Source organism: Micromys minutus (assembly GCF_963924665.1).
Source record: "Micromys minutus genome assembly, chromosome: 13".
Lineage (NCBI taxonomy): Eukaryota > Metazoa > Chordata > Mammalia > Rodentia > Muridae > Micromys > Micromys minutus.
The window spans coordinates 48611774-48627826 of NC_137982.1; the positions used below are offsets into that span (position 1 = coordinate 48611774).

A 16053-nucleotide genomic window follows, 5' to 3' on the forward strand; every position below is an offset into this window, starting at 1 on the left:
GAGATCATAGCATCGCTAAGGCCAATCATACCCCTAATTTAAAACCCTATTGTCAAGTTACCTGTGCATCTTCAGGTATATCATGGATTCCATCCTATTAGGAAAGAAGACAATTATGTTTTAAATACTATTTCAGGTTATTCAATGGGAGACATAGGAAAATCACAGAATTGTTACCTTCATTGCCTTCTTTGCCTTTCCGTCAAATTCCCAAGAGGATTTTGGGGTTGGCCGTCCCTTGATCACAGCGGGGATTCTGATCTGTGAACCAGCTTTGCAGACCAGGCAGTCTTGTGCACCGATGTCAATGAAGACCTCTGGAACTTCTGGAATATCCCAGGAAACAGGAGAACACTTAGCTAACGTTTCAGAGAGGCAACTGATACGTCCCCAGCACACTGGTTTCACAGTATCATGACCACGTAAGCTGAATCGGTACCTTGGATGTCAGTGGCAGGGATCTCTCCGGTTGTGTCGCTTGGCTCAGACTCTCCAGCTTCGTTGACAGCTTTCACTCTGAACCTGTACTTCCTGAGTTCTTTCAGATTAGGCACCACACATTCACAGGCAGTGAGAAGTTTGTCAGGTTCATTGACCCTCTTCCAGTCTGTAGTACCTTCTTCTTGCATTTCTACAATGTAGCCTTTGATTGGGCTGCCACCGTCTTTAGCTGGAGGTTTCCATGCTAGTGAGATGCTTGATTTTGTTTTATCCTTAACTTCTGGGCAAGAAGGTGGCCCAGGGGGGTCTAAGAAGGAACCAATAAACAAACATCATATTTTTGAAGCAATGGGATGCTATTTTTATGTATATCATAAGATCACTCTATAAGGCATTCATTGTAGTCTATTGTAATATTAAAATTGAAGTGCTGAAAATGTACCACAAACAAGGGAGTGTATTTTCTTTTACTATTTAATACAGAAGTAGAAAGCAAATGAATCCCTAGGGAGAGGATTATTCGACATCTCTGGCTAGGTCTGTAGTCTGTGAGCATGGCATTGATGAAGAGCTATTTCACTTCTGAAATCCTACTAAAGAGATTCAACAGTGTATTTAAAAAAAAAACAAATCCCCACTAGTGTTCATCTAAGAATTTAAAAACAATTTTACGTAGGTGTGTATGTGTGTACATATTTCACTATGAATTGTTCTAATAAAAGTATGAGAGGCTTATGAGTAGCCTGCTTAGTAGCTTTAACCGTTAGAAATGGGTCCTAGAAACAAAGCATACTCACATATGGGGTCTCCTGCCACAGCTGGGTCTGATGGTTCACTGGGAGGGCCAATCCCTGCAGCATTTATTGCCATGGCTCTAAATTGATATTTCACACCTTCAATCAAACGTGGAACGTTGAATTCAACACCTTTCAGTCCAACTTTGGTTATTGGTGCTCGGCTGACACGTGACCAGTAGGAACCGCCTTCCTCTCTCTTCTCTAGCCAGTAGCCAGTAATTGGAGACCCTCCGTTGTCCAAAGGAGGGGTCCAGCTCACGAGCATAGATCCTTTGGTGCGTTCTAGGACTTTTGGCTTTCCAGGAGGTCCAGGGAGGCGGTAGGGATCTTGGATGACGACTTTGTCTGACTTACATTCATCACTGGTTCCGTATTTATTTACCGCTCTCACCCGGAACTCATACTGACCATTGGGGATGAGCTTCCAGATCTAGAAATGTAGGTGAGTAACGAAATCAGAAGAGTTATTCTTGGGCGGATGTTTTACTTGTTTTAAAACTCAAATTATTTGGTGCTGGATCACCGTAGGAAACAAACACATAAACTTAAATCATGGGAAAGACAGAGGAAAAGAAAAACCCTTTAAAAACAAGGCATCAATATTTGGAGATTCTGGTGGAGTTCAAGTAAGAGACAGCGGTAGGTTGTGTTTGATAAGTGACCTTATGTTCACAGTGATAAATGCCAAACTAACATATAGCTGCTGCTTGTGTGGGACTTTGAGTTTAATAATTCTAAAGTTACATTAAAAATGGTATTCCACAGTGTGCATAAGCTTGGAAGCATTTACCCCGTATCTTCTCTCAACAGCAGTGTTAGTGACTTCTTCCCATTCAGACTTTTTCCTGCTGGCATCCCGTTTGTCAATGATGTAATGGGTGATTTCACTGCCTCCGTTGTCCAGGGGGGCATCCCATGTCAGATAGCAAGACTCAGCTTTGATGTCCGTAACGGCGAGGTTTCTGGGTGGAGACGGACGATCTGGGAAGGAACAGCAGATGGGACTGAGATGTCGTTCTTAAACAGAAAGTGGCTTTCTTTCCCGTGCAGGAGGCGAGTCTCTTACCATACACCTCCACGTGGACGTTGCGGAACACGGAGCCGAGCCGATTGGAAGCCGTGATCGTGTAAGTGCCCTTGTCCTCTCGGACTGCTTTGGGGATGCTAAGCTCAGTCTTTGCCTCACTTCGGGATACCTCTTCTTTGGTTATATTCAGTGCATCAGTGGGTTTTTCAATCACCTTTTCATTCTTGGACCACTCAATCTTAGGCATGGGGAGCCCTGTCACATCTGCAGGGATGTTAACTGGCTCCCCTGCCTTAACTTTGATAGTGTCTCCTCGAACAGCGAGGCGCAACTTAATAGTTGGAGGGACTGCAAGAAGAAGAAGAAAAAACGTCTTAAAGATGTTTCCTCAAATCACCATAAAGTACATTAATGGTATTAAATATGGGATCTATACCTTCATCATCTTGTATGACTACATTAAGAGGCAGAGATGGTTCGCTTTCACCAACGCTGTTGACAGCTTTGACACGGAACTCATACATTTGGTGTTCATCAAGATTGTCAACCAGAAACGATGTGGTTGGGCAGAGTCGCTTGTTAACTCTTTCAAAGTCAGGTTTGTCATGACGGCGTTTTTCAATGATATATCCTTGAATGGGACTGCCACCATCACTGCGGGGCTCTTTCCAGTCAAGTGTGATCGTGGATTTGGTCCTTTCTGTGTATGTGAGCCTTTCAGGAGATGTTGGAGGGCCTTAAAGCAGGAAAGATCAAAAACAGTGAGCATGAAACAAGTATTTGCATAGAAAATAGCAGTTTGCTTCTATTTCTGTGAAAAATAGATTAATTGGTATTTTCAAACACCCCAGTCACAAAGATGTTAGCCGGTCTCACTAACGGTATTTTATCCCTGGTAAATACCTCATCAACCTCATAAACTAAAAATAAATCAGGAAAGTGGGTGTTTTGCACTTAGCATTTTATCTTGCTTCTCTATGGAACAGAACTTCTAGGCCTACAAAGCTGGGGAAGTAGGTACGGGAAGTTCTGCTTACAGTGTCAGAAGAGTGCAAAGTGGTTTCTTCCTTTGTGACCAGACAGTAGATGTGATTACGGAACAGTGAGTCAGATGTTGACTTGCCTCACTGGAAAGGTCATTTATGAAATACCATAAAGGCTTTGTGTCCCTAAGAAATAGTTCTAGGAACTAGAGAGATGGCTCAGTGGTTAAGAGCATTGACTGCTCTTCTAAAGTTCAATTCCCAGCAACCACATGGTGGCTCACAACCATTTTCAATGGGATCTGATGCCCTCTTCTGGCGGATGTGAAGATAGCAACAATGTACTCATACATAATACTACTACTACTAATGATGATGATGATAATGATAATAAAATGGTTCTAACTAGTGTAAATAACCTGCCTCATCCTATCTGATTGCTACTGCAGATAGAAGCCAGAGAATCCCAGCCCTATTCTGAGGCCTCTGTCATAACCTGAAATTAGTGGACTGTGGATTTTACAGGATTTTTTTCTAGTCTTTGGTGGTTCCTTCTGGTTGGGAGACTTCTTAGAAGTGTAGTAAAACTAAACAATTTATCCTATAGCAATTTACAGCCATAAATGTATATATGATATATAATATATGTATGTATGGATATATATTTTTATTAGATATGTATAAATACATATATGTTTATATTAGAAAATCATCAAATAAAATTCTACATAACTACCAGATTGTTATGTTTAATTTTCCCTATTGTAGAGCATTGGAAAGATTAAATGATTCTAAATCATTTTTAGGTTATTAACAACAACATTTGGTAGATCCAAAATTTTGGCACAGAAAACTCTGCAAAATGCATATATATAAAGCAAAAATACATGGAAATTTAGCAAATACAGTATCTTTAAAATTGCTAGTAGATATGACTTTCTTTATTGCCCTCTAGCTAGTCCATGATCTTGAGTCTGTTGTGTGTTTGGAGCCAAAAGGCTCAGCAAATACTCAGCATATCCATAAATAGAATATTTCCTACCTAGTGGATCAACTGCAAGAATTGGTCCTATTTCAACAGGAGGCCCACAGCCAAACTTGTTCTTGGCAATGACACGGAACTTGTACTCTTGTCCCTCTATAAGGCCTGTGATGTCACACTTGGATCTCTCAGTCTCGATGGGCTGTCTCCAAGTATGCATCTTGGCCTCTTTTCTTTCAATTATAAACCCTGTGATCTCACTTCCGCCGTCATCTGCTGGATCGGACCAATTAAGCAGACACATCTTTCTATTAGTTACAACTGGTTTGAGGTCAAGTACTGGACCAGGGACATCTGGAAAATAAAACAGAAAACAAAAAAATCAAAAACAAACAAACAAACAAACAACAAAGAAAAACCAATATAGCCAGATCATATTATATAAGGAAAAAAAATCCTGTAAAATCCACAAAATATTCCTTACCGAACACTTCAACACGGACTGCAGCAAATTTGGAACCACAGCTGTTGGTTGCCGTGATCACGTATCTGCCATGGTCTTTTCTCAATGCGTCCTTGATAATTAGTTCAGATTTGGTTCCGACATTTTCTATTATCACACGCTCTTTGTCGAGTTCCCCATCTTCAATGGTCCATACTTTTGTGGGCACAGGACGGCCAGTCACCACCGCTGGGATTCTGAGAGTCTTCCCTGCCATGATTTGTATTCCGCCCTTGACAGAAACATCTAGTTCCACAGTTGGAGGCTCTGTTGAAGGAGAGCAACTGTATATGTTAGCGCCAAGAAGAAAAAAATATAGTCCCACTGGGAAACATCCATTTTTTGCCCCCTAGAAAACTTGAAGTACCTTGTGGTTCAGCCACAGTCACGGGTTCTGTTTCTCCAGGAGGTCCTTCGCCTGCTGCGTTGACAGCGCTCACTCGAAGTTTGTAGTCGGCACCCTCTCGGATCTCTTTGACAGTGAACTGGCGGACTTTGATCATCTTCTCTGTGCAGCGTGACCACTCATTTGTGCCAACCAGCTGCTTATCGACAAAGTAGCCCATGATTTCCCCGCCACCATTGAAAGCAGGGGGTTCCCACTCCAGTTCAATGGTTGTGGAGCTGGTGTCAGCCACTCTCGGGATAGGTGGTCCAGGTGGAGCTAGGGTGGATGCAGAATTCACAGGTCAGATTCACTAGTGCTTTCCAAATGGGGAGGAGACGACCCTTGCATACTGTCTTCCTAAGGGAGTTACTTACAGATTGGATCTCGAGCTGTTTTAGGATCCGAAGGTGGACTGAACTTCCCAGGCCCAGCTGCGTTCTCAGCACAGACTCGGAACACGTACGTGAGTCCTTCTAATAAGCCATCTACCTTGGTTTTCAAGGAACTGAGAAGGGTTTTGTTGACACGAGACCAGTGTGTGCTATTGACCTCACGCTTTTCAAGCCAGTAACCCAAGATGGGGCTACCATTATCTTTTGGTTCATTCCATTTTACTAGCATACTGTTGCTGGTGACATCGTCCACAATGGGTTTATCTGGTGCATCAGGTGGTTCTGATTAAAAAAAAAAATGAATTCTATAATATGACAACAGCTTTACACAATCATGATAATGTTGTATATTAAAGACCATGGTGAAAAAGGTCAATTTATGATGCTAACAGAACCTTACCAAATGGATCTTTGGCTAAAAGTGGCTTTGAAACACATGGTGGTCCAGGTCCAAATCTATTTTCAGCTCTTACACGGAACAAGTACTCTTTTCCTTCGATCAGTTTTGTTACTGAATATCTGCAGTTTCTGAGGGTTGAAGTGATAACCATCCATTCTGAGTTGGGTTTGGTCTTGTCTTTCTTTTCCAAGGTATAGTTAATGATTTCACTGCCACCGTCGTCAAGGGGCGGTTCCCATTTACAGAGGACAGAGTCCTTTCTAATATCCTCAAATACAAAGTTGATTGGTGGTCCCGGTGTATCTAATATGTCAAAGGAAACAGTGATTACAATTTTGTATAGAACTGGTAGCTATGGAAAATGTAAATGTTAGTGTGGTCTTTGATACAATTTCTGATTTTGCCAAATCTTTCTATCTTTACATTGCCTAACAAATAACAAGGCCGGTTGATTATTTCTCAATAGTGTCAGCTTAGGTGGTAAAATAAATTATTTGCTGATGCTGTTGCTCTTGATGGGTTTCCACACTCCTGCTCTATGCCTTGCTAAAACTCGTACACAGATTCTCTCTCTCCATTGGAAGGTGCAGTTTTCACGACTTACCCAACACACTGACTGTACAAGGAGCTTTTGCAACCCCGTGATCATTTTCAACCTTGATCATGTACTGGCCGTGGTCAGGCCGCACAGAGTCGCGGATGCGCAGCTGAGACTCTCCTTGTTTGCTATTGTTGATACTCAAACGCTCTGTCAGAGGGAGGGAAAATGGCTCCTCTTCTTCAGCCTCGCCCTTCTTCCTCCTAACCGGGGGTGCTGCTCGCTTCTTAATCTCCTCTGGGACAATGACATTTTCATCTTTTATCCATGTGATTGTTGGGTAAGGTGAGCCAGATATGGTTGCATCGAGTGCTATTTCGTCACCCCGCCTTACTTCCAGGCTAGTTCTGAGGATGACTTTGGGGGCGTCTGCAATCATTAAAAGCCACAATTGTTTTTAATTCTTGACAAAAATAAAATCCTGATTTAATTTTACAAAGGTAACGAATGCAGCATTCCCACTGGATAAAACGTACCAATAGGATCGACGGCTTTGGTTGGGGGAGTGGCCCGGGAAGGTTCACTGATGCCAGCAGCGTTCTCGGCTCGCACACGGAACTGGTACTCTTTCCCTTCCTCGAGTCCTTTCGCTGTGTAGGTCAGGACAGGGACCAGATGCTCATTGCATCTCTTCCATCTCTCCTCACCCTTAGCAATCTTTTCTATGATGTAACCCATGATCTTGCTTCCTCCGTCGTACAAGGGTGGTTTCCACGTGATGGTCATGGCCTTAGCTGTAGGATTATAAACCTCAACGTCTACAGGTGGATCAGGAGGTCCTGGGGAACAAAGGAAAATGCCCATTACTGTTGGAGCAACAGTCTCCTTAAAGCAAATGCAATAGCCATTGCATATTCTTCTCCAGCTGTCACAAGTGTCATTCTAACTTACGCTTTGGATCTTGAGCAATGACAGGATTCTTGAGTTCAATGTATTCGCCTCCACCAATCTTGTTGACTGCCTTTACTCGGAAGAAGTATTCGCCATTTGGGATGAGATCTTTTACGGTCCAAGACAGTTTGTTCTCACCAGACATGACTGGTATATATGTCCTCCGCCCTGCTTCTCTCCGTTCCAAGACATAATGAAGAATTGGGCTTCCACCATCAAACTCTGGAGGTTCCCATGTTAACTTACAAGAACTGCTGGTTATGTCACTTGCTTTAATATCTTTGCAGGGACCAGGTAGACCTGTTACACGTAAAGTTGATAATTACTATCATATGCTTGAAATTTATCACTTAAATAGTGAACATTATTTAACTTGGCTATATACATTTTGACCAGGGTAATCTTTTCTGTGCTACCATCCCTCTGAACAAAATGTATTTAGTGTCCTTCTCCCTCATCTATTAATCAGAAGATTATCAGCCTTCGAGTCTTTGTGTTAATCAAAATTGACCCATTAATTTTCAGATACTACCAGGAATGGTAGTAAAGGACAGAAAAAAAGATTATTATTCTTGAAGGAGCAGACTGTGGAAAACTGAATTCATATAATTTAGAAAGAAATATTGATCACTGAAGCGTTCTTTGGGTATGCTAGATATTTTACCTAAATTAGTGTTTTATATGCAAATAATTAAAACAAGTAAATTCACCTAATCAGATTTAATTATCAATTTAATCTCTTCAAGATTACTTTTCAAATGGAAATAAGCAACCTGAGGGAGCGTTCAGTTTACAAATACCATTTCCTGAAGCCATTTATTTGTATAGGCCATCCCCAAGTTAGCAATGTCTGGTGTCTCATCGTGGAATTGTTACCTATGACTTTGACATTGATTGAAGCGGTTGCTGAGCCAAGCTTATTCTCCAGGGTGATGGTGTAAACTCCGGCATCTGCATGGACACTCTTGGGAACCTCAAGGTGTGCAGAGATATGGTCATTCTTCATTGTCAATCTGTCACTGGCTTTCACTTCTTTGCCATCTTTATGCCAGGTTACAGTTGGCACTGGCACAGCCCTGAAGGGCACAGGGATGCTTAATTTTTCACCTTCGATAACAATAATGTCATGAGTCTCTAGATCGATGGTTGGTTTACCTATAAAATACCAAGAGATGGGGGAGGGGATTATGTCAAAAAGCAACGACCAGAAAGAAAGTGCATCTGAGTAACTGTTTAAAGACACTGAATTCTTACAGTCAGGGTCTTTGGCAACCACGTTTTCCGAGATTTCAGATGGCTCACTCACACCAACAGCATTGACGGCTCGCACTCTCAGAACATACTCTTTGTCTGGAACAACACCCTCTTCAACTTTGAACTTCAAATCTTTTACCGGGCGAGAATTTACTCGCATCCATTTCTCGGTGCCTACTGGACACATTTCAACATGGTAGCCTATGATCGGACTTCCCCCATTTTTCTCTGGGGGTTTCCAAGCAATGGCAATGTGCTTTCTTCCGGCATCGGTCACGTGCAGATCAAGCGGAGGTGAGGGAGGACCTGGGAAAACAGCAAGGCATTTATACCATAGCCTTATCATCAGCTTCTTCGATAATTTCCTTTGAATCATCAGTATGACTTACTTGTTGGATCTTCGATCGACAGTATTTCTGTGGGCTCACTTGGGTGACCAACTCCTGCTTCATTTTCTGCCCGAACTTGAAACTGGACTTCTGTTCCTTCGATGACATCAGTTACTCTGAAGTTACAGTCGGGGCCTGAGGTCTTCCCAGCTTTCACCCAACGGGTACCTAATTTTTCTTTCTTCTCAATGATGTATCTGTGGCAAGAACAAAGCATTCCGTTTAGCACCGAGAAAAAAAGAAGCTGATAATGTCTGGCCATATTTGACTGATTTGCTTTTTAAAATAAAATATCCTGGAGTTCTACCTCTGTATTGGCCTTCCGCCATCGTTCTTCGGTGGCTCCCACTTTAGGTCAACATGTCGCTTTGTCACATCAACCACTGTCAGGGCATAGGGCGGTCCAGGGGTAGCTAAAGGCAAAATACTCAATGATTAGAGAAAGCTGGGGAAAAGTTAACATACTGTGAATGCTGTTGCAAAGACTGAGTTGTAGTGCATACTGAAGGTATCTTTGGCCAGGACGGAATCGCCGATTTCTGTGTAGTCACTTTGTCCTATGGCATTTTCTGCAGCCACTCGGAACACATACAGAGAGCCCTCTGTCAGCGGGGTTACTGTGCACTTGGTGTCCTTGACTGTGGTGTCCACTGTTTGCCAGCCTTTCCTCCTCACGTCTCTCTTTTCCACAATGTAGTTGGTGATGGGTGACCCTCCGTCCTTCTCAGGAACCGTCCATTTTAGGTCAGCTGTATTTTTTGTGATATTAATCACTTCCAGCCAGCGAGGTGGTGATGGAGGATCTGGAAAAAAAAAATCCAATTTTAGTGTTCGCCAAATGTTTTTCTCATGGAAATAAGAAAGTAGCGAGGTTTAGGCATTTTTCTTGTGGAAATAATAGTAGCGAGGTTCACGTTTTCCCCTTAGACTGTAGTTTTTAGATGGAATGTAAGAGGGACTTACATAGTTTCTCCCGGCAAAGCACAGGGTCGCTGGGTTCGCTGGGCTCACTCTCTCCGGCCTTGTTTACAGCTCTCACTCGGAAGGAGTATTCCTGGCCTTCCATTAGCCCCGTGAGCAAATGCTCAGTGGTTGGAACTCCCTCTGCCACTCTGACCCAGTCATCGGTTCCGGTCTTTAGCATCTCAATGACGTAAGACTCAACCTTTGCCCCTCCATCGTGTTCTGGCTTGGTCCAGTTCAATACTAGTGAGGTTTTGCCTATGTCCTTTACAGTTGGTTTTCCAGGGGGCCATGGAGGATCTGCAAGCCAATGACATCATTATTTGTTTTGTCCGAAGGGAGTTAATATATGCCTCAAAGCAGCCACTAAAAATCATATAAATAATATACCTATGGGGTCCTTTATTAGGATTGGTTCAGTCGATCTACTTGGTTTTCCTGGTCCTGCCAAATTTTCAGCAAGCACACGGAATCTGTACTTTTTCTTATTGGTGAGACCTTTTACCCTGGAACACGGACAAGGTAACATCGTGGTAAGAAGTAGTAACCTATATACACTACATAGAAAAGACGAATTTATTTAAACAGTGAGAATACATTTGTAAATTTTACTGAGAATACGTTAACATAAATTCGAAACAGTTCTTAGTGGTCACATTCTTTATGTTAGACAAAATATATCACTTTAATTATATCTTCAATTGTCAGTTACTAGGAAATATTTTATACATAATAGATATGTGCCATTGGATGGGACTCGTCATCTAAAAATTATGTGACAACTGGCAATAAAATAAAAGTGATTAAAATTTCTTCATGCATAATCACACATGATAAAAAGGAATATTAGGATGCAAACAACTAAGTATGTTGCTGTTTTAATACATGAAGGAGACGTGGGGGGACTTACCTGTAAGTTGTGTCCTTCACTGGCATCTTGTTGCAGCGAACCCATTTATCAGTGTCAGGATCTAATCTTTCAACCCAGTATCCAGTGATGGGGCTGCCACCGTCATCATCTGGCTCACACCATGTGAGTGTCACCGCATCTTTAGTGATGTCGGAAGGTTCTAGGCGAGTTGGAGGCCCAGGTGGATCTATAGACAGGATAATGATGTAAAAAGTCAGAAGTTCTGTGCCTAACACCTAAATGCAAGGTCAACATAGACTCCCTTATGTTTGTTTAGTCAGCAGATTGAGCGTCTTACCAAACTGGTACTTGGCTATTATTGGAGCAGCCTGAACTGGCTCACCAACACCATACATGTTTTCTGCAGCAACCCTGAAGATGTACTCTTTGTTGGGCGTTAGTTTGGTCGCTTTGAAGTTTGTGTCCTTAACAGTTGATGAGAGCTTATGCCACACGTCACTGTCGGTTGCTTTTCTCTCTACCACATAGTTTGTGATCTTAGACCCACCATCGTCTCTCGGTGGGTTCCAGGTCAGAAGACATGACTCATTGGTGACATCTGTGATGTCAAAAGCAGCTGGTGGTCCGGGTTTGTCTGTGGGCGGTATGACATGGGGAAACATGTTTTTATCTGTGTTTTGTTCCAGAAGGTAGCCCCATTAGTGGGGTCCTTATAAAAACAATAGCCCCCCCCTTACCTAAGACATTCACTTCCACCACAGCAGTGGCCCGGCCACAGACATTCACAGCTTCGATGATATAGGTGCCTGTGTCACTTCTCTTACTGTCTGTGATTGTCACTGTGGATTTCTTAGGAACGTTTTCAATGGTGATCCTTTGGTCTGGCTTCAGAAGGGTGTCAGCCTTTGTCCAGGTTATTTTAGGCTCTGGTTTTCCAGTCACGGTGGCAGGAAGTTCGATCTTTGTCCCAGCTTTCACAGTGAGACCAGCCAGGAGCTTCACGTCAAGGAAGATCTCAGGAGCCTCTGTATTGGGAAAGATCATTTAAGCTGTTAGCAAGTTCAAACGGACAAGGTGAGTGTCCTGACGGACAAGTAAGAAGTAGCGATAAATACCCTGTGTGTCCACCGCCTGGATTTCTTCAGTGGGTTTGCTTGGCTTGCTAGCACCTTGTCTGTTCAAGGCTTTCACACGGTAGGCATACCATTTGCCTTCTTCCAGACCTGTGACTTCCATTCTGTAGGAAAAATACACAGGGGCTTTATTGCCACGTAGATAATCTACTGTGCTTATAGTTATACATGTGTGTAATATATATCATACATAGGAGAGTTATTTTTCTAAAATTCATACCACTGACATGGGACTCTTTTCAATGAAATATCTGGACTGTGGGGCGTGGAGGAAGCACCAAATGTCAGGATGTCAGGAATAAGTGTCGGGATATCAGGAATAGATGTCAGGATGTCAGGAATAGATGAAGTCCTGATGAATTGTGTTGTTGAAAGGAACATAGCCTTATCCTCAAAGTCATGAAAACGGCCAAGGCTTCCTCTGGCCCAAATGCCAGAGTTGACAGACAATTGACTTTCAGGTAAGACTGATACATACAAAGGCTTCTTCCTCCTGGGTGTTTCCATCTTTCCTGTTAAGTCCTCCAACAGAGACATCTAACCCCTCCTATTTTTGCTGTACACAATAAACCTGCTGTGTTTGCTGGCCACATAGAAGGTGCCTTTGGCTGGACCACCCAGTGCTCCCAAGGAGAAGACCACCAGCCAAGTATACAGGGAAGGACCCATGGCTTCAGATACATATGTAGCAGAGGGATGGTCTGACATCAGTCTGACAGGAGTCCCTTAGTCCTGTGGAAGTTTGATGCCACAGTGCAGGGAGATGCAGGAGAGGGTGAGTGGGGGAGCATCCTCACAGAGGGAAAGAGGAGGAAGTAGAGGGAGGTTGTGGGACAGGGGTAGGGTTGTGGAGGGTAACCAGGAAGTAGGACATCTTTTGAGATGTAAATGAATGAAGAGGTGACTTTCTTACAGACAGCAGACCCCCCTGGACCACAGCTTTTCTGTGCCAACCTATTGCGTCTTCTATTTCTTCATTCCTAGGTTTCCCCAGTCAGGTGTTCAGGATCACGCTATGCTTGGCTGTTTTTGTATCATAACTAATAACAACCTTGAACAAGGCTATTGCTCAGCTGGATTTTATAAAAGCAGACCGCTATACAAGCAGAATAGTTGGTGAAGAAAATTAACATTTAACATTGCCCAGGGAAAAACCCATTCTACTGGGTAGGAATCAGAATTATCTAATTTTTAAAAAATTAAAATGTTAATTAAGAAATAAAAGAACAAACACCTACTTTGTATCGGGAACAGGTTCTCCACAGGCCACCCATTTATCAGAGCCGCGTGGACATTTTTCAACTATGTATCCTTTGATGCGTGAGCCACCATCATTTTTAGGAGGATCCCATGTTAGGAAGATGCTGTTGGCAGTTCTGTCTCTCCATTTAACATTCTCTGGTGGGTCAGGTACCGCTGTAATATTTAAAAGAAGGAGCTAATCTTAGACAGGCTGCTGCAAGTTACCTCCATGTTACCAACCTGTACCCTTTCCCCAAACTTCAACTCTGGGTCTAAAGTCAGGCAAGGCACAAACCCATGAGTCATTCCCTTACTTGCAGGAGTGGACATATTTACAGGCTCATCAGTATATGCAGGTTCTCCAGGGCCACACTTGTTTCGAGCACAGACTTTGAACAAATATTCCTTTCCTTGAACAAGATCTGGAACTGTGAATTCCAGATCAGTAACAAAGTCCATAACCTGGGACAAAGAAACAATTCACTGATTATCTTCTTCGAGTACTTTCTCAAGTCAAAAATATTATTTATTTAACATGAGTAGAGACGCAAGATATTTGGTTTTTTTTTTTTTGTTGTTGTTGTTGTTGTTGTTTGATTTTTGTTTTTTTTTTTTTTTTTTAAGACTGAGCTTTTCTATGTAGCCCAGGCTGGCCTAGAGTCAACATCTATGTACAGCCCAGGTTGGCTCTAAATTCATAATCCTGCCTCAGCCCCTACAAGCACATGCCACTACAACCTGCTTAATTTAAAGTTGTTTTGAATGAAAAATTAGTGCTATTTTCACATTACTTTTATATTAGGGAAAAACATCAACGTGTGTTATAATAATATTCTCAATACAATGAGAATTAGATTCATAGTTTGCATGCCCTAAAAAGATGGTATTTGTTAGAAATTTAATTTTAAATAAGATTAATAATGGGCTGGGGGTGAGATCAGTAGTATAGTTGCTGTCTAGCATATAGAAGCATCTAAGCTCTATTTCTATAACTTTAGAATGTATAGATGGATAGTAGCTGTACTTTATAATGAGCATAAATGAAGAAAACAGTGGCAGACCAATCAACTAAGGAAAATCCAGTGCAGAGAGAAAAACCATGACCACAGGGACAAGGAATATGTCCTTTGAAATGTTTATAGCTTAACATATGCATGTGGGGTACTCCTCAGATACCAAGCTTGTAGGTAAGCTTCCTTTTATGTGTTCAATAAACCAAGCAGAGAACAAAAGGGAGCGAATGTGCCAAATGCAGGTTAAATTATCCAAGGAAGCATTAGCGTCAATGTTAAAATGGTTTTGATATTTTTCTGTGAGACGAGGCCTATCTGGATGGCCTCCCAGCCTCCTCCTGGGATTCTAAAGATGCTGTGTTAATATACAACACTCACCTTACTCCATGTTTTCCGGCTCATATCTCTTTTTTCAACAACATATCCGGTCAGTGGGCTTCCTCCATCATCATCTGGTGGTTCCCAAGTCAAATGTACAGAATCCTTAGTTACATCACTAAATTTCAGTTCTTTGGGTGCACTTGGAGGAGCTAATTTAAAAAAGGAAGGCAGTGGAAGTCAGTATGATTTGAGCCAGAATGGGTTAATTCAGTCAAATCACGTTAGCAAGAATTCAGTTCCTTACCAATTACATTGACATCAATTTCTCCAGAAATTGACTTCACAGGATTCTCTAACGTGAGCGTGTAAATGCCCTTGTCTGTTCGTTCACTTGGAGAAATGATAAGTTCAGCATAGGCTGATATGGTCTTCATTTTCACACGATCCCCCTCTTCAAGTACTTGATCTCCGAAAGCCCACGTTGCTTTTGGTCTTGGATAGCCTGTGCTCGGGACCAAGATCTTGATGGGATTGGGGACGATGACTTCTAGACCATCTTTAAATGCACTTAAGTCCATTGTTGGTTCAACTACCAAAAAGAAAAGAAATCAATGGATTTCTAGTGCCATATTTATGTCCCTGGTATACCAAAGAATGCCTGTGCTATTCCCTAAACTAAAAAGAAAAATTTCTACTTACCAAAGGCATCATCAGCAGTGAGAGGACCAAGGATCTCAGATGGATCTGAAACACCAGCTGCATTTTCTGCAGATACTCTATACAGGTATTTGTTCCCTTTTTGCAATCCAGTGACCTAGAATTACAGATTAGTATTTGTCAACAGCATATCCATTTAGAATTTTAACCCACGAGTATATATATATATATATATATATATATATATATATATATATATATATATATATATATATATATATATGTAATATTACATATATAATACGACACACACATATCTATTTTTATCTATCTCCATATATATATATATATATATATATATATATATATCACATTTTTTAGATGCAAACTTTTTACCTTGTAAGTCAGTTCAGGAACAGGTTTCATATTGCAGCGAATCCAATTATCTTTTCCTTCCTCACATCTTTCAATGATATAGCCCAGTATGGGGCTGCCTCCATCTTTCAAAGGAGGCTCCCACGAGAGCTGAACCGATGACTGTGTTTGTTCTGAGGCACTTAGGTTCACAGGAGGACTTGGTCTCTCTAGAATGGCAAGAAGCAATATAATTGTATCTGTATCGAACTGTAATTTCTTAAGACATAGAGTGATCATAAGGACCTCAACAAGAGAAGTTTATGAACTGTGTGGGAACAGTCTTGACCTTTACAATCTTGTTCTAATTTTTCTTCTTATACTCTACCTTTTATTAGATTAGAATTACTTGAATCAATAGATTTAACTCTTGGGTTGTATCTCACCCTTATTTC

General features: G+C 41.8%; 1 protein-coding gene across 4 annotated transcripts in view; it reads right to left on the reverse strand.

Moving 5' to 3' along the window:
* TTN (titin) overlaps nucleotides 1-16053 on the reverse strand; it is a 266446-nt gene that overhangs the window by 74580 nt on the left and 175813 nt on the right. For all 4 annotated transcript variants that reach the window (XM_080927461.1, XM_080927460.1, XM_080927459.1 and 1 more), the window contains 32 exons: nucleotides 15641-15828; nucleotides 15287-15401; nucleotides 14892-15176; nucleotides 14645-14796; nucleotides 13568-13715; nucleotides 13250-13427; nucleotides 11994-12115; nucleotides 11616-11903; nucleotides 11216-11512; nucleotides 10918-11104; nucleotides 10398-10513; nucleotides 10008-10307; nucleotides 9548-9847; nucleotides 9352-9457; nucleotides 9045-9241; nucleotides 8656-8961; nucleotides 8278-8556; nucleotides 7402-7701; nucleotides 6987-7289; nucleotides 6517-6879; nucleotides 5913-6215; nucleotides 5495-5794; nucleotides 5100-5396; nucleotides 4715-4999; nucleotides 4291-4584; nucleotides 2702-3001; nucleotides 2305-2613; nucleotides 2029-2219; nucleotides 1239-1668; nucleotides 440-748; nucleotides 178-326; nucleotides 62-94 (listed from right to left, as the gene is read on the reverse strand). In XM_080927461.1, coding sequence (XP_080783587.1) covers nucleotides 62-94; nucleotides 178-326; nucleotides 440-748; nucleotides 1239-1668; nucleotides 2029-2219; nucleotides 2305-2613; nucleotides 2702-3001; nucleotides 4291-4584; nucleotides 4715-4999; nucleotides 5100-5396; nucleotides 5495-5794; nucleotides 5913-6215; nucleotides 6517-6879; nucleotides 6987-7289; nucleotides 7402-7701; nucleotides 8278-8556; nucleotides 8656-8961; nucleotides 9045-9241; nucleotides 9352-9457; nucleotides 9548-9847; nucleotides 10008-10307; nucleotides 10398-10513; nucleotides 10918-11104; nucleotides 11216-11512; nucleotides 11616-11903; nucleotides 11994-12115; nucleotides 13250-13427; nucleotides 13568-13715; nucleotides 14645-14796; nucleotides 14892-15176; nucleotides 15287-15401; nucleotides 15641-15828 — 7730 coding nt within the window. The remainder of the gene's footprint in view (nucleotides 1-61; nucleotides 95-177; nucleotides 327-439; nucleotides 749-1238; nucleotides 1669-2028; nucleotides 2220-2304; nucleotides 2614-2701; nucleotides 3002-4290; nucleotides 4585-4714; nucleotides 5000-5099; nucleotides 5397-5494; nucleotides 5795-5912; nucleotides 6216-6516; nucleotides 6880-6986; nucleotides 7290-7401; nucleotides 7702-8277; nucleotides 8557-8655; nucleotides 8962-9044; nucleotides 9242-9351; nucleotides 9458-9547; nucleotides 9848-10007; nucleotides 10308-10397; nucleotides 10514-10917; nucleotides 11105-11215; nucleotides 11513-11615; nucleotides 11904-11993; nucleotides 12116-13249; nucleotides 13428-13567; nucleotides 13716-14644; nucleotides 14797-14891; nucleotides 15177-15286; nucleotides 15402-15640; nucleotides 15829-16053) is intronic.